Genomic DNA, 21,337 nt, shown 5'->3' on the forward strand with positions numbered 1-21,337 from the left:
CCCAACACTCGTGATCCTCAGGATCCCACCAAAAACGATCGCATGGCAAAGGAGAGACACACATGTCATTTCACTACTTGAGAGGAGCTGTGGCGGCAGCCACTGCCCTAAAGGACAGAGACAACTGTGCCCTGGGGGGGGCGCCGTGTGACCCGGATGCTGGGGAGCTGCGCAGAAAGGAAGGAAAGCAGAGGCAAATGGATCTTTCTTCTTAGATTCTACTTTATTTGGTAAAACTCAGAAACTAACAACCAATTCACGGCCCCCCACCTCCTTCTCTCTGAAGGCGGCAGTTCCTCAGAGACAAAAAGGCTGTGGTGGCTTGGGTATCACCCACCATCTCCAGGTTTTAGACTCGGGCACCTCACAGCCTGGTGGTCAGGCCTCCAGACCCAAAGCTCTCAGGCAACAGAGAAAGCAAAAGGAAGCTCTCACTTCAGAGACAATGAACCCGTCCCGCCCCTCTTCCCCCCTACCCACAGCCTCCCGCACCCCCAACCTAAATAAAAAGATAGCAGAAGACAATGCATGAGTGTGAGATACACACACACACACACACACACACACATACACACACACACAGCACACACACAGAGCTTCCTTTCAGCCCAAGAGCTGCAAAATCCCTCCCTGGAAGGAGGACAACTGGCAACACCAATCAAGGCCTGGTGTCCAGAGTGATGGTTGGAATCTTCTGGGACTGGTAAAAATCCAGGGAGAAAATATTCCACCTTCACCCCATTCCCAGGTCTCCAGTGAACTGGTTTTAGTTCAAAGAGATCCCCATTTCCACACAGGTAGACTGTGGCTTCTGGGACAGCTGGCTTAGGGAAAGGCTTCCCATGGCCAAGAAGACAATGGTGGGGGAGGGGAGCAGGGCAGGAGAGCAAAGCCTTCGGGGAGGGCCTGGAAAAGGGGCTCCCAGCCCTGGACTAATGGATCCGCGTCAGCTCCTCCACAACCTTGATGAGGTCGTCTGCCGTGGCCTCTCGCTTCATCCCGCTGCCATCATCATACTGCAAGGAGGAAGGGGGAGGGCTGTGAGGGCCACGAGGGCGCTCTCCCTCCCCAGAGGAAGGGGACAGTCACAGCAAGAGGCACCTGGCCCGACGACTGCCATGGCAAGGAGGAAGGTCTCATCAGAAACCCACACCCCTCTCCTGAAAGGTCCAAGTCAGCAAGGTCTACTGATGGCAGAGCTGGTTCGGAGGCCACCACCTGGCATACATCTCTCTCCCTTCCAGGATGTTCCCCAGAGGCACCATCTCCAGCGAGCAATACCCCAAAACTCCACACTGTGGACACTTCTCTTCCCTGCAGGATCCTGACCTGATCCCTGTGCCTGCCATCCATGGGCTGCCAGAGGTCCCACACATGGCCTCGCTGCTGCAGCACAGAGGTCCCACGGGCAAAGCTCCTAGTACAGCGCCATGCCCTCAGCTACATCCCCTTGCCCTCAGACTCCACCTTCCCACAGGGGAAGGAAACTACTTAAGAAGGGCCACCAGGACTTGGGGATCGAGGCGGGAGGCACCCGGCGCTCCGAAGCTCTCCAGCACACCCGGCCCCGCCGTGGACTCGGGTCACAAGCCCAGGGCCAAACACTGCACAGCTCACCTGTAGGTTTGCCACAACCTCCTGCATCTTGGGCCTGCTGATGTCCAGGAAACTCTCAATCAAGTCTCCATCGATGAAGCCCGTGGCTGGTTCTGTCTTTCGTTCAGTATGAAAAGATCTCCAGGTGGACAAGTGAGTCAAGGAATGTGTGATATCTGCAAACAGCCTTACTCTCGGTCCCCCCCACCTCTGCACAGACCACAGTCTAAAGCAATCATCAGGATGAGAACAGGACACATTTTCAACTAAAAATCACATTGCTTTTTGGACAGTTTTGGAACTGAAAGACATTATTAGATAGAATTATTACCCAATCTAATGATTCTCAACTGGGATGATCTTCAAGACAATGGTTTTAGAACTACAGATCAGACACTGCTTAGCCTCCCACCTCCTGCCTGGGGAGGACCCTTTCCGTCTTCTGGGACAAGCAGATGTCCAGAAATACTTGGATCCCGGGTTTCCCAGGGGGCTGATCCCTGGGCTTCTGGAGTTTCGGGCTTCTTCACTTTTCCCCTCCTCTTCCGCTAGCCTCTCTCTGAGGGTTCTCAGACCCTGCTATCCCCAAGATCTCCGAAAGTATGTTCCTACCGTGGTCATCTAAACTTCCTGTTTGACACATAAGGCCAGAAAGACCAGAGGTAGACCGTTTCAAGAACACAAGCCTACATCTCCCAGATGAACCAGGTAAGCTGGGTGACGGTACATGGGGATTCACTGTATTATTCTCTCCACTAGCGTGTGTTTGAATTTTTCCATGAGAAAAAGTGTATTTAAGAAACAGCACAGGGGCGCCTGGGTGGCTCAGTCGTTAAGTGTCTGCCTTTGGCTCAGGTCATGATCTCAGAGTCCTGGGATTGAGCCCCGCATTAGGCTCCCTGCTCAGTGGGAAGCCTGCTTCTCCCTCTCCCAACGCCCCTGCTGGGGTTCCTTCTCTCGCTGTGTCTTTCTCTGTCCAATAAATAAATAAAATCTTTAAAAAATAAAATAAAAAACAAAAAACAGCACAAAAGCCTGTTCCCCACAAGAAGCTAGTCAAGACACTACCTAAACGGACCGCAGTTTCCAGAAGCAGCTTAGGGTAACACGGCGGTCTACCTGTGCTGGGACGTGCCTCTGGGAAGGATATAAGGAGTGCTCGATCTTGCCCACACTCTTGATGACTTTATTGAGTCGATTCTGCATGTCCAACAGGAGGTTGTACCAGCTCTCGGACAGCGAGGTCACCAGCCCTGAGGCAGCAAAGGGAGCCAGGAGCTGCAGACAGCTGCAGCGCGGCCCCCGGCACGCGCCCTCTGCCAAGGGCAGGCTGGGCAAGCAGTGCGGGGAGGGACCTCCGCGGAGCCTCTGCTAGCGAACTCCAAGGTGGTTCCAGCTGCTCTCCCCTGTCCCCTAGGACGGTGGGCTGAGGAAAGGGGCCTGGGTGGGAGGGCGCCCCGCAGGGGCTAGCCTTACCAATCATGCCGTTGACCGTGCCGAAGAGCACCGAGCCCTGTGTGGGGGTGGAGGTCTCGCCCAGATTCTGCATGACCAGAGAGCCGTGGCAAAAGACGTTGACGAATTCGCCCAGGTGGAAGAGACCCACCTCCTGGAGGTGCTGCCGCTCCTCGTCGGTGGTGGCGGCACTGAAAGGCAGTGTGAGAAACTCATGCCCCGCACCTCCTGGCCCCCCACGAGGCCCCGCAAGGGCCGGAATGCACTGGACGCCACGTGCTCAGCCTCCCTGGTGAGCCCAGAGCGGCGGGGCCGGTCTGAGAGGCTGACTGTTGTGGCCTGGACTCCCTCGTGAGAGAACTCCACCTCCGTGAAGAGGAGCACCCCTGCCTGAGAGAGGACCCAAGGCCCTCGTCACCAGACCCAGGGCCCTGCCCCCGCCGCACCGCCACTCACCTATCCTTCTGACACACAAACAAGTTAAAGGCATTTTCGGCCCCCAGGAAATTGTCATCATCCAAGATTTCCACAGCACTCATCCAGTTGGGATTAAAATCTCGAGCGATCTTAAAATGGATAAGGTACGACAAGAAAATATAATTAGCAGTTGCCCGGAAGCCAGGTCTGGGACTGGCCTTGGGTCGGAAGTCGAGAGCCTGCCCTGAGGAAGACGCAGCCCCGTGTTTCACAACCGCCACTCCACAGGGAGTCTATCCCCCGATCTCTGGCCCACATCCCATTTGGCTGCAGTTGGCCAAAAATGGGGCCTACTCAGATTCAAGCTGGGGGACAGGGGTCTCTGAAAATAGCTCATCAGTGCAGAATGTGTGCTCCAGGGAAAACCTGCTGCCCCCACTGGGCTCGACTGCCCCTCACCACCAGAGAAACACTTGCAGGGCCACATCCTAAGTGAGAAGTCTGCCCCCGTCCCCCCGACTACCTCTTCAAAGTTCCCCTCCATGGGCTTGTAGGCAAGCAGCAGCACTGAGCGCATCAGGTCGCCCACCAGGATGAAGTCGCCCTTGGTCTTCAGGTAGAGCGCCATGATGTTGTTGTAGTGATTGCACTCGGTGCGCAGCTCCTTTTCTGTTGTCCACTCATAGAGCCGCACCTGGGAAGGACATCTCGTTTCTCTCAACCCGAGCGGCCAGATCCTCTCGGACTGACCGCTGTCCCCCTCCTCCATCCTTCATCTGCAGCACCATTTCCCAAAGTGCAGCACGGGATGTGACGTGGTTTGCTGTGGTATCTGCATTATTTTGGCATGATATATTTATGAAATATGAAAATAGAGCAAGCACATCAAACTGGTAACACAAAGTTTCCCTTTACATAAAAAACGAGTCAGTGTAAAAATATTAACAGACAGGGACGCAAATAATACTAAGGACACAACAAAAGATGGATTTCTCATGACTGAAGGCTGATAACTGACCTAGAGAAATATTTCTCAGAAAAGAAGATCCATCTCCAGTTTCCTGATCAGAAAGGAACAAGATCACCTCCCAATGAACCATCTTTTCTGAGCCCTTCTCAAAAGCTACACTTCCAGAACATTCTGACGTGAACCCAATAAGTAGAGAAAATGGAATGGAAATTCCAACAGAAACATCGTTAAATAACTAAAGGACTCTTCAAGCACTAGAGTTGGTGGCCACCCCTCTAGCAAAGGGTTCTCCCCCCTTTCTGTCTTCTCCTCTGAATGTTTCTTCAGTTACGACCACACCTCCAAACGAACGAAGATGCTTTACAATCAGCAGATAGACAGATATCCAGTCAGAGGAAGACAGACTCAACTCCCTGGAGAAGCCTGCCCTGGCAGACCCTTCAGGATCCCGGTGGTCCCACCCATGGCTTCCGCACACACAGGAACTCCTGGGCAGAATGTATCAAGCCATGATTTCTCAGGGTTGTGTAAAGAACCCGAGCTCCAAAGGGGTGTCCTCCAAGAATTATGCATGACAATTACATTGGCTACCACACCTCCACTGGCAGGGTCAAGGGTGTCCAGAGCCCCCCATGTTTGTTAAGCCCAGCCTAAGAGTGGAGTGAAAATGGGGCCAAATGTTCCATGTGCTATTGGCTACACCCACTACCCCTCCACTCCACACTCTCAGCCTATCTGCTATGGAGACAGTCAAGGCCAAGGTAAGACACTACCAAAAACCTAAGATGCCCACTCTTAACCCAACAGACTCTACATCTCTGCTGCCTAATATGGCAGCCACCAGCCACACGTGGCTACAGAACACCTGAATGGTGGGCGCTTGGGTGGCTCAGCCAGTTAAGCATCCAGCTCTTGATTTCCGCTCAGGTCACGATCTCAGGTCATGGGATGGAGCCCGGCTTCAGGCTCTGTGCTCAGCAGGGAGTCTGCTTGAGATTCTCTCTCCCCCCCCTTCCCTCTCCCTCTGCCCCTCCCCCAGCTCACATGCACGTTCTCTCTCATATACATCTTTAAAATAAATAAATAAAAAGGGGCGCCTGGCTCGCACAGTCAGTAGAGCATTCAACTCTCGGTTTCGGCTCAGGTTGCAATCTCAGGATCCTGGGATTGAGCCCCATGTCGGGCCCCACACTCGGCACAGAGAGTCCTTGGGATTCTCTCTCTCCCTCTGCCCTTTTCTGCTTGTGCATGCCCAAGTGCGCGCTCTCTCTCTCTCTCAAATAAATGAAGCTTTAAAAAAAACGAGAAAGCAAAAAACACACCTGAAATGTGGCTAGCCCAAACTGAGACATGCTGTGAGTATAAAATATAAATCAGATTTTGAAGTCTTGGTATGAAATATACCTACAAAACATCTCCTAATAATTTTTGTATTGATCACATGTTGAAATAATAGTTAGCTTTTTTTTTTTTTTAAGATTTTATTTATTTATTTGACAGAGATAGAGACAGCCAGCGAGAGAGGGGACACAAGCAGGGGGACTGGGAGAGGAAGAAGCAGGCTCATAGCGGAGGAGCCCGATGTGGGGCTCGATCCCACAATGCTGGGATCACGCCCTGAGCCGAAGGCAGACGCCCAACCGCTGTGCCCCCCAGGCGCCCCGGAAATAATAGTTAGCTTTACTGCGTTAAATAAAATACATTCCTAAAGTCAATCTCATCTGCCTTTCCCTTTTATTCGCATGGCGACAAGAAAGACTAAAATCACACCTGTGGCTCCTATGGTGTTTCCATTAGACAGCAATGGCCTAGACACCTCCCTACCCAACCTCGCGCCCAACCCTCCCAACTCCTGAGCACGGGCTCTGCCCCTGCTGGAGCACAGTCACTGGCATCCTCTGCTCTGGCCATCCCCGTTCTCTAACCCAAGCGTGACTCTTTCACAAGGACCCCAGGCCCCCTCAGCTTCTCCCTGCCACTGTCCCTGTACAGCTAGGACTAGAAGAAAGACAGCCCTCCGTGCACTTCTTGCCAGCCCTTTCCCACTTCCATCTTGCCTTCTTCACTAATATGCCAGTCCCGAAGCTCGCCCTACCAGACTCTGCCAGCCCCGCAAGCCCCAGAGCAGCCATGCACACCCCCACCCTGCCACGTTCTCCCCCACAACCTTCCTGTTATTCTTGGTGACTTCTACATTCAAAGAGAAGACCCACTACCAACCTCTTTCCTTTCTTGACCCCCTTTACCCCCGCGTTATCTTGTCCATCCAGCCGTCACCTATCAGAGCCTGTCATTAAAAATAACCCCAGAATCTTGTGTCCTCAGTTTCACTGTTTCTCAGATGCTCCGAGTCCCTCACCATAAGCCTCGCAGATTCTCAACCCCACTGCCCTCTCTGTCTTGATCCTGCTCACCAGACATAAGCAGACTCTGGCATGAATCTAGTCTTTAATGAAAGCTGAAGAAACACAATGGATAGCTTGACCTTCGAGACCACTCACGACAGTGAGCTCCCTGGACTTCCCAGTAACTGGATACTTTCCCGGTCCGTTACACTCCAGGTCCTGAAACAAGGAGCCATACCTCCTCAGATCTCTACCACCTCCGCTTCCACCCTTCCTCTCAGCTCCTTCACAGAGGGCAGACACAACCAGGAGAGGACCTCCAGGGCTTCTGCCGTCAGAGGCCCACACGGAGTACTGGGTCCCACCTCCCATCAGTCTGTTCAAAAACATGGCTCTGAGGGGTGCCTGGGTGGCACAGTCGTTAAGTACCTGCCTTCGGCTCAGGGAGTGATCCCGGCGTTCTGGGATCGAGCCCCACATCAGGCTCCTCCACTAGGAGCCTGCTTCTTCCTCTCCCACTCCCCCTGCTTGTGTTCTCTCTCTTGCTCGCTGTCTCTGTCTAATGAATAAATAAATAAATCTTAAAAAAAAAAAAAAAAAACCACGGCTCTGGCACCTCCTCTCTGAGGGACCATTCTCATTGGCACAGAAACAGGCAGCTGTGTGTCCACGCTTGAAAAGCTAACAACTCTCTTGTCCTGCCACCCCCTGTAGTCACCCCATACCTCTCTCCTCCTTCACCGCAAAACTCCCCGAGAATGTTTTCTAATGCTAGTGGTCCTCTCCTCCCAGTCCTGATCAAACCCCCTTCTATCAGCTTTCCACCCCACCACTCGCGCAAAGGGGCTCTGGCCAAGGGCAGCACACCTTCCCCGCTGCCTTACGTTACCTGACTTCGGGCAGCACCTGCCACTTACCAACTCCCTCCTACCTGAAATGCCTTCTTCCTGTAGCTCCCAGAAGTTTTCTCTCTTGGTTCCTCTCCTACTTCACTCGTCACCCCTTCTCCGTTTGGCACAATCTTCCTCATCACTCCAACTTTTAAAAGCGGGAGGGTCCCAGGGCTCAGCCTTCCCATCTCTCCTCTACCCGCTCTCAGCGCACGGGTGAGCTTAGGCCACCCCACCCAGACCGCTGGCATTAAACGTTATGTTGTAACAGCCGGCCTGCCAGTCCCCAGCCCAACCCTTGCCTGGATTCCAATGCTCTCATCCAGGGACCACCTTGACATCTTCACTCACCCCCACTACTGAAACATGACACACTGAAACGACCGACACCGTGTCCAAAATCAGGCCTCTGGTTTCCCCCCTGGGACCTACTAAGAAAGATACATTTGGTCTCTGCCCCCAGTTCCTTTTTTTTTTAAAGATTTTATTTATTTATTCGACAGAGAGAGACAGCCAGCGAGAGAGGGAACACAAGCAGGGGGAGTGGGAGAGGAAGAAGCAGGCTCATAGCAGAGGAGCCTGATGCGGGGCTCGATCCCGGAATGCCGGGATCACGCCCTGAGCCGAAGGCAGACGCTTAACCGCTGTGCCACCCAGGCGCCCCTCTGCCCCCAGTTCCTAACCCAGAGCTCCTATTGCAATCCCCTGGAATTCCCTGGGTGATAGCAGTCCTCTGTTCTGATGAGGTGGCTCTTGGTGGTTCCTCGATAGTGCAGGATGTGGGCTGGTCACCATGATTAGAAGCCTGGACCTGTCCCCTCCTCCCCCATCCTCCGGGGAAGGGAGAGGCCAGAGATTCAGTTAATGCTCGATCAGGCCTGTGTTGACAGAGCCTCCATAAAAATCCCTCGAGTTCAGGTTCAGAGAGCTCTCGGGTTGGTGAAGACACCCACACGCTGGGAGGATGGCATGCCTCAACTCCACGAGGACAGAAGCCCCCGCACTCAGGACCCCTGTGGACCTCACTCGATGTTCATCTGGCTATTCGTGTGTACCCTTTACGATAAGTCAGTAAATGTAAGTAAACGTTTCCTTGAGTTCGTGAGTTGTTTTAGCAAGTTATCAAACCTGAGAGGGGGCTGTGGGAACCCAACTTTGTAGCCATGTTGGACAGCAGTCTGGGTACCCTGGAGCCCCACTGCTTGGGGTGACGTCTGAGGTGAGGACAGTCTTGTGGGACTGAGCACTTAACCTGCGACATCTGCCACCAACTCCAGGTAGCCAGGGTCAGAACCGAATTAAATTCGAGCACACCCAGTTGGTGTCAGGAATCAGAAAACTGGTTGGTGTGGGGACAAAAACCCCACACATGCCGTGTCACAAGTGTTTTGAGCAAAGAAACGTTTCCCTTTACCTTCCAAACTTGCTCTACTCAGTCTTACCCCATCAGTAAAAGGCCAAAACTCCCTTCCTGCTGCTCAGGCCAAACTCTTGGCCCTTTATTCCCCCCCTCACCCCTCATCTGTGCAGCACAAAGCCTCTCCGTGCTCATATGCACAGAAGCGGACTGCGCCTCACCTCCTCCAGCAGCACCATGTTCCCAGCGCCCAGAGGCTGCTGTCTGTGTTACCACCAGAGCCTCACCGATGTCACACTTCTGTCCTTTGGCCCCTCCAGCCATTCCAAGGTGTAAAGTGATCTTTCCAAGACTGAAGTCCAATCACAGCCAAACATTTGCTCAAACCCTCCAGAAGTTTCCATCATCCTCAGAATTAAAACTCAAAGTCCTTAAACAGCTGGTACATTCAGTCCCCTGGCTGCCCCTGACCACCTCCCTGCACCCTCCAGCTCGCTCCCACGCAGACAGCAGGACCGTCCCACTTCCGACTCCTCGCCCTTGGCGTCTCCCTCCCTTCCCTCAGGAACCTGCCCAGAAGTCATGGTATCAGCAGGACGCCCTGACCCTGTGACGGAACAGCCATCCCCACCCTGCACTCCTCGTGACACTCCTCCAGTCCCTGCCCCATTTTTATTTCTCACCATCTTGAGAACATACGTGTGCTATTTGCTCCTAAGCCCCGGAGCGCAGCTTTTTGTCCATTTTTTCCACACTCATGTCTCAACACCTAAACAGCACCCGGCATACGAGTGTTCAATGAATTGGTTGTAAACAAACACAACTAATGAAAAGCCTCGATTTAGAGTACTTAACTGATGCTTGCTTACTCCCAGACCTCTCAGCACTTTGAACATCCCACGATGTGCTGGGGACCGCCAAGAGGGAATGGAGGACACGCTATTTCCTAAACGTATTTGACTACGAAACTTTTTAAAACTTTTTTGCAAGGGAGGAGGAATCACGGCAGAAGAGAAGCAGACTTTCCTGGGACCAGTGTTTCAGGGATATACTTAGGACAAGTGGTTTGGCCCACCTCGTTCCATATGGATGAAGCAGTCCCCCGCCATGACACACTCAGGAGTACAGGGGACGTGGCTCTCACCCTTTCCTCAATACCCACAGTACTTAGGATCGGGTTTGCAGGGGAGGGTCTTCCATAACCAAGGCTAACACCTGGGCCAACCTGAGCTCCCCGGACTCCCAGCTCCACCCTCCATTCCCACCACTGTCATTCTTAAAATCTGACACATACGTGGCCTCAGGAAACAAAGGAGACATGCTCTGTAAACAATGGTGTGCAACCTAGGGCGCGACACCAAGTGGTGCAGGCCTCACCGTGCTGTTGATGCTGGCTAATAGCTTCCCATTAAATTCCACCATAGAGTACACGGCTCCTTTCACTTCCTTCTCAGCCACGGTCTGTAGTTTTCCTGAGGGGAGAAAGACAGTCTCTGAGTCTCCTTTATAAGCCCACACTTTCACTCATCAAAAGAAGCCTGATTTCCCCTCTGGCTTGAATCCTGCTCCCAATCCACCCATCTGAATGCAGGAAAGAGTCCGTGTCTACTGGGATTAACCACCACCACAACCACAAGCCCCACCAGAACATGCAGGGACTGCAGACTGTGTCCAAGGTCTGCCTCCCCCCAGACTGCGGCTCCAACTCTCAAGCTGGAGACCGGATTCCGTCTCAGCCATCTGAGCGGAGATTTGGGGGCTGCCAGTGAGTCTTCAGAACCATTTTGCACAGGGGAAATGAGAAGAGACGGATATGAACACGAAGTGCTCAAGCTGGAAACAGGACCTACATCGCTGAGCAACCAAGTGGGAAGCAAATCTAGGATTCCTCTGATCCTGGCCACTAGATTCTCCAACCCATAGTTCACCTCTCCCCTCGTCTTCCTTTCAAAGAGTAGAAAAGCAAGAAACACAAGCCAGAGTTTACTTGTGTGTCTGCTCGCTCCCCTCCCCCAGAACTCATTGAGACCGTCAGCAGCTTGAGCGGAAGGAACAGAGAGTCCCGTGTCACGGCAATTAACCCAAGCTCTTCCACCGCTTAACGAAAGCTCTGAAACTAAAAAGATCTGTTAGTTACCCAGAATTTCAAATCTCTCCAAAGCTGGGGCTGTGCCCACTTACCGTCAGAATACTGAAAGACCACGATTCGACCCTGCTTGGGCTCCGCCTCTTCAGGATACACCATGGCCGTGCCCACGATGAAGTACGTGTTGGGGTCTTTGCCCAACTTGCAGGAGACCAGGCTGAGGGCATACTCATTCTGAAGAAACTGGTGGGCATGAAGCACTGGAAGGAGAGCCGGAGGTGTGACTGGCTGCTGACCCCCATGCGCGCACGCGCGCGCGCGCGCGCGCACACACACACACACACACACACACACACACACACACGTGTAACCCTGCTCTCCGGGGGGCCCCCAGCCCAGGTCCAAGCCCGGTGGAGCCCTGCTCTTTGTCTCCTCACCTGTCCGGCCCTCACCAGCCCGCGCTACCAGGAGGCGGCCCAGCACGCTGGACTCCTGGCCGACCCTGAGGTCCCACCCCTCCCTTCGACTCCTCCCAGGATGGTCTGTCACAAGGTCTATCAAACTGTGGAATTTATCAGAGCCCAGAACAGGCTAGTTCAGGGAGGACGTGGGCACGAAAACGACAGAAAGAGCTCATCTGCACCTTCGAAGGTGTGCTGGTCAATGATGAGGAGATTGTGCACCTCCACCTCTTCCCCAAAGGAGGTCTCATGTGGCGCCGTGCTGCTGGAGAACAGCTTGCTAGAGCTGACGCTGCTGGACAGGGCCTGGGCACAGAGAACACACACACCCCCTCTCAAAAGCAGACCAGCTGCTGGGAGCCTCTGGGTGAAGGGCTCAGCCACAATCGGGGAACAAAAGCCGAGTCTGAATGAGGAAAGCTCAAGGTTGGCAGCTCAAGCAGAGCCTCAAGAGAGTTCTGGAGGATAGTAGACTGAGCATGAAGAGCCAAAATCTGCATACAAATTGACGCAGCAGTCCAAGACAGAAGACTCTAAGGGCTACTAATGACCATTAAAGCAATGACGCCAAGTCAATCAAACAAAGCTAACGAGGGACAAAGGCAGCCTCAGAAGGGGACAGACTCCATCTCTCTCAACGGGAAGCACGGGGAGCACATGAAATAAAAAGCGAAGTGTAAAGACTGTATATTCTGGATTAGGGAAAGAAGTTTAGATTTGCCCAAGGTCACACAGCTAGCGACTAACCTTGAGGCCAGTTGTCAGACTCCAAATCCCACCTCTTAACCTATAAGGCTATGCTGTCCCAATTACACATACCCTACAAAGTGTCCAAACTGATGATGAAAGAGAATTATTCTCCTGCAAGGCTACAAAGTAGCAATCATTGGCTGCCACACTTATCCCAAATTCTTCCCAACTCTCCAAAGGCGGGCCGAAGCCAACTCGCTGCCTGTGTTTACAAATAAAGTATGACTGGAACCCAACTATCCCACCTGTTGTCTATGGCTGCTTTTGTAATGGCCAACCGGAGTTGTTTCCCAATGGCTGACAAAGCCATACCTATTATATGATCCTTTCCAGAACAGTTTGCCAGCCCTGCTCGAACGCCATCTTTGTCTGTGCCCTCACCTGGGTGCTGGCACTGGGCCTCAGGGCCGTTGTGCCACCACTCGTGTCCTGGACTTCGATCCGGCTGGAGAGGACCCCGAAGCACTGGGACACTTCCTGATAGCAGATCTTCCTGGGGACCAAGTGTGAACAGTGCCTCTCAGGACAGGTCTGAGAGGGGACGCGCCCCACACCCGCGCCCATCACCACGCTCCGCAGCCCTGCTCCGCAGCCCTGTTCCCCGGCGCTCACCTGGGAGACTCGTAGAGCGGAACTGTGCGGATATGCAGCTTCTGGATCTCGTCGATGGTGCCGATGGTGAGGGTGCTGTTGTTGGCCAGGGCCAGGCTGGAAAGAAGGGTCTGGGTTTAGACTGAGTAGACCCAAGGAAGGAAAGGATTCTACGAGGCAACTCCGTAAGGGGAAGAAAAACAAGGCAGAATTACACCAGCTTCCTCCAGGCAGTGGCTCTCAACTCCGACTCCAAGCTAAAAACCAGCTGGGGAGATGTGACCTGCTCTGATGCCTGGTCCCACTGCCACCCCCCCCCCCAACTTATTTAACAGGTCTGGGTGAGCCTCAACTGAGGTATGTTTTTTAACTGCTTTCTGTTTAATGCTAATTGTGGCATTAGAATCTAGAACTGGTGATTCTCAAATCATCGTTTGCATCAGAATCGGCAGGAGTGCTTGTTGAAGCAGACTGCTGGGCCCCACCCCCACAGTTTCAGTGCCCCCCCTTCCCCTGAAGGCCTGAGAGTTTACACTTCTAATGAGTTCCCAGCTAGTTTGGTGGCTGCTGGTGGGGGACCCTGCTCTAGGAATACAGAATGATCTCTAAATCAGGGGTTCTGAAACTTGACTAATCATTTGAATCACTTGGAAGGTTTTCCTGAAAATACAGATTCTATGGCCCAAACCCCAGATCTACCGAATCAGAATCTGAGAAGGATTCAAAAAAATCCGTTCTTTTTAAGTGTCCCAGGGATTTCGAATGGGCAGCCCAGCTGGGAGAACCTCTGCTCTACACTTCCCATCTCAGCTATTTATACTGATTCGACACTGCGGAAGGGTTCGAGGAAAACATCATGCTGCCCTCAATCAATGGCTCTTGCTGAAAAGAAAAAGAGGCTCACCTGTCAGGATAGCCATCAGAGTTGAGGGGACACATGTAGTTGACTTCCTTGAGGTTGACATTGGAGAAGACCAATTTGTGGTTGCTGCTGTAGATGACGGTGGGGCGGTCGGAGCAAGCAAAGACGTTGGTGGTAGAAAGAGAACGGAAAGTCCTCAATACCGTGGGCTGGGTGCCCAGAGTCACCTTTTTACGGTCGCTCAACAGGCCTACAGAAAGAACGGCATTAGGAGAAAGTAGGAAGGAAAGGCTGCAGGACAAACAGCTGGGTCGTGAAGGCTCAAAAGCAGTACCCTGAGGCTGCCACACTCCTTGTTTCTCCGAGAGCCCTCCGTTCACAGGGTTATTCTCACCTGTCTCAATGTTGAGCCCGAAGTAGAAAAGCGCCCCATCTCCCAAGGCACAAAGGAGGTAGTGGCTACTCTCAAATGTGGTCATCAGGATGGAACGAGGAATGATCTCTGTGGGAGAGGAGCACTTAAGATCTTGTTCCATGTTCTGACTCTGATCCCAACCTTTCAAAGGTCCTTACGGGACACCTACCTCCACCCAGCATCTCTTTGTGCAGTAGCTCAAAAGAGGGCAGCTTCAGGATACGCGCTGAGATGTCTGTCCAGAGGCCAATGGCACAAAGAGGGGACAGCCCGTTGCTGTCCCCCAGTGGGGTGATGTCCAAGCAGGCCACTTCATGTTCCATCTCTGTGTGGCTGAACAAAGAGGAATATGGCAGAGGAAGGACGCCAAGGATGAAAGAAGTCCCGGGGAACGGGGGAGGGGGGGAGCGGACAGGCGGGCACACACCTGATCTGCCGGAGCTCCTGAGGGTGGATCTGCAGGTAGTAGAGGGCCCTCCCCACCGCCACCACCACCTGGCTGCTGTTGCAGGAGGCCACGCTGATGTTCTTGCCCTGAGGCTCCTTCCACTCGCTGACCAGGGCTTTGGGTTCCTGAGAGACCAACCTCACAGATGCTGAAGTGATCTAGAAAAAGAAGAGAAAGGTCTCCAAGCACCTGCTGGGATCCAAACACCGCGGGAACAGGTGGTGAAAGCCGCCCTGGTGTAGCCGTAAAAATAAACCACCGACATCCTCTCTGCCCTGGGTATTTCCCCCAAACTCCTGCGGTGATCAGTTCTCACAGATGCCCTTGTGCGCTGAAGCCCTGAAGACTGGCTTAAAGCCGCTGCCACCGTACCTACCTGCAAACAGAAAAAAAGGCAACCTGCTTCATTCGGATGAAGTCCTGGGAGAGGTATCGATGGAGGAAGACCTGTGACTACAGTCTAGCAGTTTTTCTCAACCCAAAAATCAGTCCTCTAAAATAGCCAAGTTCTTTACTGTGCATGAACCATGAAAATTACTTAAACTTTGTGGGTGTCCAGCTGGCTTGGTCAGTGGTTTGAGTGTGTGACTCTTAATCTCAGGGTCGTGAGTTCAAGCCCCACATTGGGTGTGGTGATTATTTAAAAATAAAACCTTAAAAAAATAAAATTCTTTTTTTTCAAGATTTTATTTATTTGACAGAGAGAGAGACTGAGTACAAGCAGAGGGAGAGGGAGAAGCAGACTCCCCGCTGAGCAGAGAGCCCAACAACACGGGGCTCCAACCTAGGACCCTGGGATCATGACCTGAGCTGAAGGCAAACGTTCAACCAAATGAGCCACCCAGGTACCCCCAAAAATAAAATTCTTTAGTAAAGGCTATGAAATTATCTTGAAATATGCTTAATCAATTTCATCACTGAAATAAAACAAAAAGCAGGTCGATGACACTGTAACATACATGTCAATTCATCCTACTCTATCAAAGCTCAGCTCCTATTTAAAGAGGAAAATCCTTTCACAACAGATACATGAGCTGGTGCCAGTCTTTGGGCCACTAGTTAGAAAAAACAGACAAAGCAATGAATCAGTATCTGGGCACCTCCCACACTTGGTCCACAAACCAACAGAATCTTCCCTCTGGCTTTTACCAAATCCACAATTGCCTGTTGGCTAAAAGGAAGACCCACGTGGATAAAAAGATGGAGAGGATTCATTAATCCTCAGGCACACAAGTGCCACACCCGACACGCAAACACTGACTCCGGCCACAGTTAAGAGAAGTTCCAAAGGTTGAAGAAGATGTGCAAAAAGTGAAGACTGCCAGGGGTCACTCTGAACTAGAAACAACCAGGGGATGGGCAGGTGCTCAGAAATCAGACTCTAGGGGGTGCCTGGGTGGCACAGTCGTTAAGCGTCTGCCTTCGGCTCAGGGAATGATTCCAGCGTTCTGGGATCGAGCCCCACATCAGGCTCCTCCACTGGGAGCCTGCTTCTTCCTCTCCCACTCCCCCTGCTTGTGTTCCCTCTCTCGCTGGCTGTCTCTCTATCAAATTAATAAATAAAATCTTAAAAAAAAAAAAAAGAAAAAGAAAAAAAGAAATCAGACTCTAGTGGCTAACAAGAGCCAAAGGGATATCTGACCCCATCACGCATATAGATTTTTAAAAACCAGAACAGAGTAAGAGCTCTGGTTCTAATAATTAATGTGGAAAGTGCTACCAACAGTCATATATGGATGGGAGCACTAGAACTAATTAGGTATGTATTACTACAACAAGTGAAAACACGTGCCTCAGAAAATAGGGCATAATTAGTGCGAATGACATCCAAACCATAAAAATACTATGATCCCAGTCCGTAAAAGAGAATGCGAATGAATACTACATATATTTACAGAAGAAAAATAAAGCTGAAAGGAGTAACCCCAAAGTTAGGAGCTGTTAAGTTGTTTTCTCTGAGTGGTGGGTTATCGGGTCATTTTAATTTTTTTCTAGGATTTGTTACTCTGAGAACCATAAAAATGGACTGCTGCAAAATCCTGCAGTGCTCTACACTGCACTGGAAATCAAGTTCAAGGCAACGGGGCTTGCCCCTTTCTGAGTTATTACCTGGATGAGTTGCTGATGAGCCACGTTGCCACAGAAGAAGGTCTGCTGATCATCCACGAAACCCATCAGTTCGGTTTCTTCCACCTCTTCTCCGTTTAACATGAGAACTCTGCGGGGGAAGGGAAGGCCTGGGTCAGCCAGACCAGCTCCCCCAGCTCACAAGAGCACCCCAAGCAGGCGCCAGACTCACCCTTACCTTGTCTGGCCCACAAAAGAGAGCACGAGCGTGTCATCAGTCTCCCGGTTAGGGTCAGACCGCAGCGGCCACAGACCTAAAACAAAGATCAAGGATGAAGATGCAGAGCGCAGCCCAACACGCGGCTCCCCACGTCTAAGGGAAGGCCGGCGGGCCTCCAGGAGGAGCAGGAACTTTATGGAGTCCGTCCTGAAGCTGAAATAGCCACCCTGTTCTTTCCTGGCTTTAAGACCCTGAAGAAGTTATTTTTAAAACTGTTTTGAGCCTAATATCTTAAAGTCTTTCCTTTGATTTTGGATAGGATGATACATTTCTATGACTCAAAACCAAATTTTATCTTTAAAATGTGTATACAGAAGTTTCACTCCTATACCTCTCCCTGAAACCTATCCCCCAAATAAATCAATAGTCTCATTCATTTAAAAAAAAAAAAAATTTTTTTTTTTTTAATTTAAGGAATTCGGTAGTCACTGTTTTATAAACAAATACTAATATAGGGGCACCTGGCTGGCTCAGTCGGTGGAGTGTGCAACTCTTGATCTCAGGGTTGGGGGTTCAAACCCCGCGTTGGGTGTACAGCTTATTTAAAAATAAAACTTAAAAGAAAGTTACACATACACACACATATATATATCAAACAGCCTATCATTCATTCTTATGCACTATGCTTTTCCATTTTAAATTAAAGCCCTTATCACAACGGAACAGTACTTTGTTTTCAAAAGCTACACAGCATTTAATGACATAGATGTACCAGTTTTAAGTCACGACTGAAGCACAGACACTTTTTCAGTATTTTGCATACAGTACCACAACAAATGATCTTGTATTTACATCACTCTGTCTGTATGAAGGTCTGGGGGTAGATGCTTAGAATTAGGCTTGTCCATAAATCACTAAATTAATGCAGGTGAAGTTTTGGCAGATGTTACAACGAGCATGCTTATTTCCTCTCGGCCTCACCAACACTGGGTTGTTAAACTTTTGGATTCTGGCCACCTGGTAAAGAATGGTATCACTAGTCGGTTTTGATTTGCATCTCCCTTAGTATAAGTGAGGCCTGTTACCTGTCCCCGCATGTCTTTTGCCAATTTGGGGGCAAGAATTTCGGTAACCTTCTTTGTAGAAATGTTTCAATAAATTAGGTAGATGAGGCCTTTGTCTGTAAGATGAACTACAAACGTTTTTATCTGAATGGCATTTCTTAGAACTTAGCTTACAGTGTTTTGTTTTTGCCATGCAGAAGTGTTTCATGTTGTTGCATTAACCAATCTTTCCCTTCGCTTCTGCACGAGTCAAAGTTTAAAAGGCCTTCCCCACTCTAAAGTCAGAAAGGAATTTTGACAACTTTTTCTTTTAACTTTTGTATGACTTTCTTTTTACATTAAGTCTGATCCATCTGGGTTCTAGCAAGGTATACAAAGTACGGTATGTACAGTATGGATCCAAACTTGTCTTTCCCTGTTGATAACTGGGAACACCATTTATTAAAGACCATTTATTTTAAAAAGTCATCTTTATCTCACTGAACTGAGATACCACCACCATCATACACTAAATTGCTACATGCAACTGTGTCTCTTTCTGGACTTTTTGTTTTTGAGAGAGAGAGAGAGAGTGAGCGAGCGCGCGCACGAGTAAGCAGGAGCAGGGGTAGAAGCAGAGGAAGAGAGAGAGAAGCAGGCTCCCCGCAGAGATTCTCCCAACGTGGGACTCGATCCCGGGATCATGACCCAAGCCGAAGGCAGATGCTTAACCAACTGAGCCACCCAGGGACCCAGGACTTTTTTTTTCTTTTCTTAATTTCTGGATTTCTGAGTCTGCTCAAGGAACTCTGCCTATCAGTGCACCAAAACCACACTTTTATTTGCTACAGTTTAATGGTACGTTTTAATATCTGGTAAAGCTAGTCCTGTGTCACTGATCCTTTTTAAGTCTTCCTGGCTTTTCTTGCTTCTTCCTTTTTCCATTTGGACTCTGGCTTATCTAGGTCAAGAAAAAAACCTCGGGGCGCCTGACTGGCTCAGTCGTTAAGCGTCTGCCTTCCGCTCAGGGCGTGATCCCGGCATTCTGGGTTCGAGCCCCCCATCAGGCTCCTCCGCTGGAAGCCTGTTTCTTCCTCTCCCACTCCCCCTGCCTGTGTTCCCTCTCTCTCTGGCTGTCTCTATGTCTGTCAAATAAATAAATAAAATCTTTAAAAAAAAAAAAAAAAGAAAGAGAAAAAAAGAAAAAAACCTCGACATTTTTATTGAAGTACATTAAATACAAAAATAAATAAGTCAAAGAGGGGCACCTGGATGGTCAGGAGGTTAATCGTCTGCCTTCGGCTCAGGTCATGATCCTGGGATGAAGCCCTGCATCGGGCTCCCCTGCTTCTCCCTCTGCCTGACACTCCTCCTGCTTTTGTGCGCACGCTCTCACAAATAAAAATCTTCTTAAAAAAATTTATTCTTTGATGTTTTGCCTTTTTATTACTAACGTAAATTAGCTCCTTTCCTCCACTATCCTTCAAATGGACTCCGTTTTCACATGAACGCTATTGATTTCAGTACATTAATTTTATATCCTACTGCCTTAATGAACTCTCATTGTCTAGTTTTCAGTCGATTCTCCTGGACTTTAAACTTTCAGAATCTCTTTCTTTCTAATTCATAAATCTCTATTTATCTGCTCCCATGCTCTCTCATCTCCTGATAGTCTAAATAACCTTTTATTTCTGATGTGCCTTCTATTTATACCTATGTTTCGCTTTATGATTCAATCGGATCATCTTTTTCTTGGAACAGGTGAGTTTAGCCCATTCACATTTACTGATATGACATGTCAGATATATCGGACCCTTGTGCACATGTCCTATCATTCTGAGTCACGTCTACTACTCATAATATCATAAAAGCCTTTTTTTTTTTTTTTAAGATTTTATTTATTCATCTGACAGAGAGAGAGACAGCCAGCGAGAGAGGGAACACAAGCAAGGGGGAGTGGGAGAGGAAGAAGCAGGCTCCCAGCGGAGGAGCCTGATGCAAGGCTAGATCCCAGAACGCTGGGATCACGCCCTGAGCCAAAGGCAGCCGCTTAACAACTGAGCCAGCCAGGCGCCCCATAAAAGCCTTTCACCATGTACTCTTTCTTTGATCTTTTCGATTACTACAGTTCTCCTGGAATTTAGCTTTGTATTTTTGTTCTACAAGTTACTACCTTTACACTTATACCTTCGTATGATAGTCTCAGTCTCCTCTTTTTTTCAGGAATTCTATCAATTCCTTTATAAAAACGTTAAACTTAACTTACAAACTTTTCCTTTCCATTTCTCTACTCCATTATCCAATTATACCAATAATATATATTTTCAAGCTTACTTTGGTACTTTTAAATATGTTTAAGCTCCTACCACTTATTTGTCATTATGACTTTTTTTTTTTTACTCTTCATCTGACCTGCTTTCCTCTAGCTCCCATCCACGTGCCTTCACAACACATAATGAGGCCAAAGGCCAAGGTCACTCAAATAAGATTTGCATCCTATGTCTACCAAAAGGTTACCTTTAATGCCTGGTAAGTCAATGCTGGCATGCTCATGGATTCCAATTCCGTTCCGGATGATCCGCAAGGAACCTTCCTTAAAAGCCCCAGAGCAAGTAACCAGCTGCAAGCAGAGAAAAGGTTTCTAAGTAACTCCCTCCAGAGCCTGGGGCCATCATACCGATGCCCAGAAAATAAACAAGCCATATCTAATCCCAAGGACCCTTTCAGTGGAGGTAGGTTTGAGGAAGCAGACTTAACAGGGGCTGATTTCCAAGCCCCCAAGTTTACCAAGCAGACAGGATGTTCTGTCCAAGATCCAAAGGTAACTACCACTGCTCCTAGCAAGCTGGCTTCCATCCTTAGAACCTAGTTTACTAGAAAGAGCACAGGCTCTGGAGTCAGACACACCTGTGAGTTGGAGGTTACGTGACCTTGGACAAGTTACTTGATCCTTCCCAGTCCCAAGCCTCCTCACTTCTGAAATGGTCAAGAATTCCTATCTAATTAGGGTGCTCATGTGATCACAGATGATGCAGATCTGTATCACAGACCAAAAGATGGTAGCTGTCCTTGCATCACTGGGATTAGTGAGTGAGGCTCTTAAAAGTTATCTTCAGTGGGCACTCCTCACTCCGAACAGACAAGCCTAGGAGGACACGGTTTGAGTGGGCGGGTATATCAACTATCCATTTCTGGGATGACCCCCTTACCTGTCCCTGCCCCTGCCTCTCCAGGTCCACCACGCACATGTCCACAATGGGTCCTAAATTGGTAAAGGTTTCCATGGCCACTACATAGGAGCCTTGTTCATTGCTGTCAACATTGAGCTAAGAAGAAAAAAACAGTCAGTCCTGGAATGCTCCTA

General features: G+C 50.0%; 1 protein-coding gene across 1 annotated transcript in view; it reads right to left on the reverse strand.

Moving 5' to 3' along the window:
* Nucleotides 1–202: 202 nt before the first annotated feature.
* Nucleotides 203–21,337, reverse strand: part of DDB1 (damage specific DNA binding protein 1) — a 30,122-nt gene continuing 8,987 nt past the window's right edge. Inside the window, exons 9-27 of the mRNA XM_045786797.2 lie at nt 21,183–21,299; nt 20,491–20,593; nt 16,949–17,024; nt 16,753–16,861; nt 14,623–14,801; nt 14,365–14,528; nt 14,175–14,282; nt 13,823–14,030; nt 12,940–13,035; nt 12,709–12,820; nt 11,760–11,883; nt 11,212–11,376; nt 10,408–10,502; nt 3,992–4,162; nt 3,508–3,617; nt 3,073–3,242; nt 2,747–2,849; nt 1,618–1,741; nt 203–1,016 (exon numbers count right to left, since the gene is read on the reverse strand). Of these exons, the coding sequence (XP_045642753.1) occupies nt 933–1,016; nt 1,618–1,741; nt 2,747–2,849; nt 3,073–3,242; nt 3,508–3,617; nt 3,992–4,162; nt 10,408–10,502; nt 11,212–11,376; nt 11,760–11,883; nt 12,709–12,820; nt 12,940–13,035; nt 13,823–14,030; nt 14,175–14,282; nt 14,365–14,528; nt 14,623–14,801; nt 16,753–16,861; nt 16,949–17,024; nt 20,491–20,593; nt 21,183–21,299 (2,418 nt within the window). The 3' untranslated portion in view covers nt 203–932. The remainder of the gene's footprint in view (nt 1,017–1,617; nt 1,742–2,746; nt 2,850–3,072; nt 3,243–3,507; nt 3,618–3,991; nt 4,163–10,407; nt 10,503–11,211; nt 11,377–11,759; nt 11,884–12,708; nt 12,821–12,939; nt 13,036–13,822; nt 14,031–14,174; nt 14,283–14,364; nt 14,529–14,622; nt 14,802–16,752; nt 16,862–16,948; nt 17,025–20,490; nt 20,594–21,182; nt 21,300–21,337) is intronic.

This window comes from Ursus americanus, chromosome 24 (assembly GCF_024610735.1).
Source record: "Ursus americanus isolate L20-20 chromosome 24, mUrsAme1.1.p, whole genome shotgun sequence".
Classification (NCBI taxonomy): Eukaryota; Metazoa; Chordata; class Mammalia; order Carnivora; family Ursidae; genus Ursus; species Ursus americanus.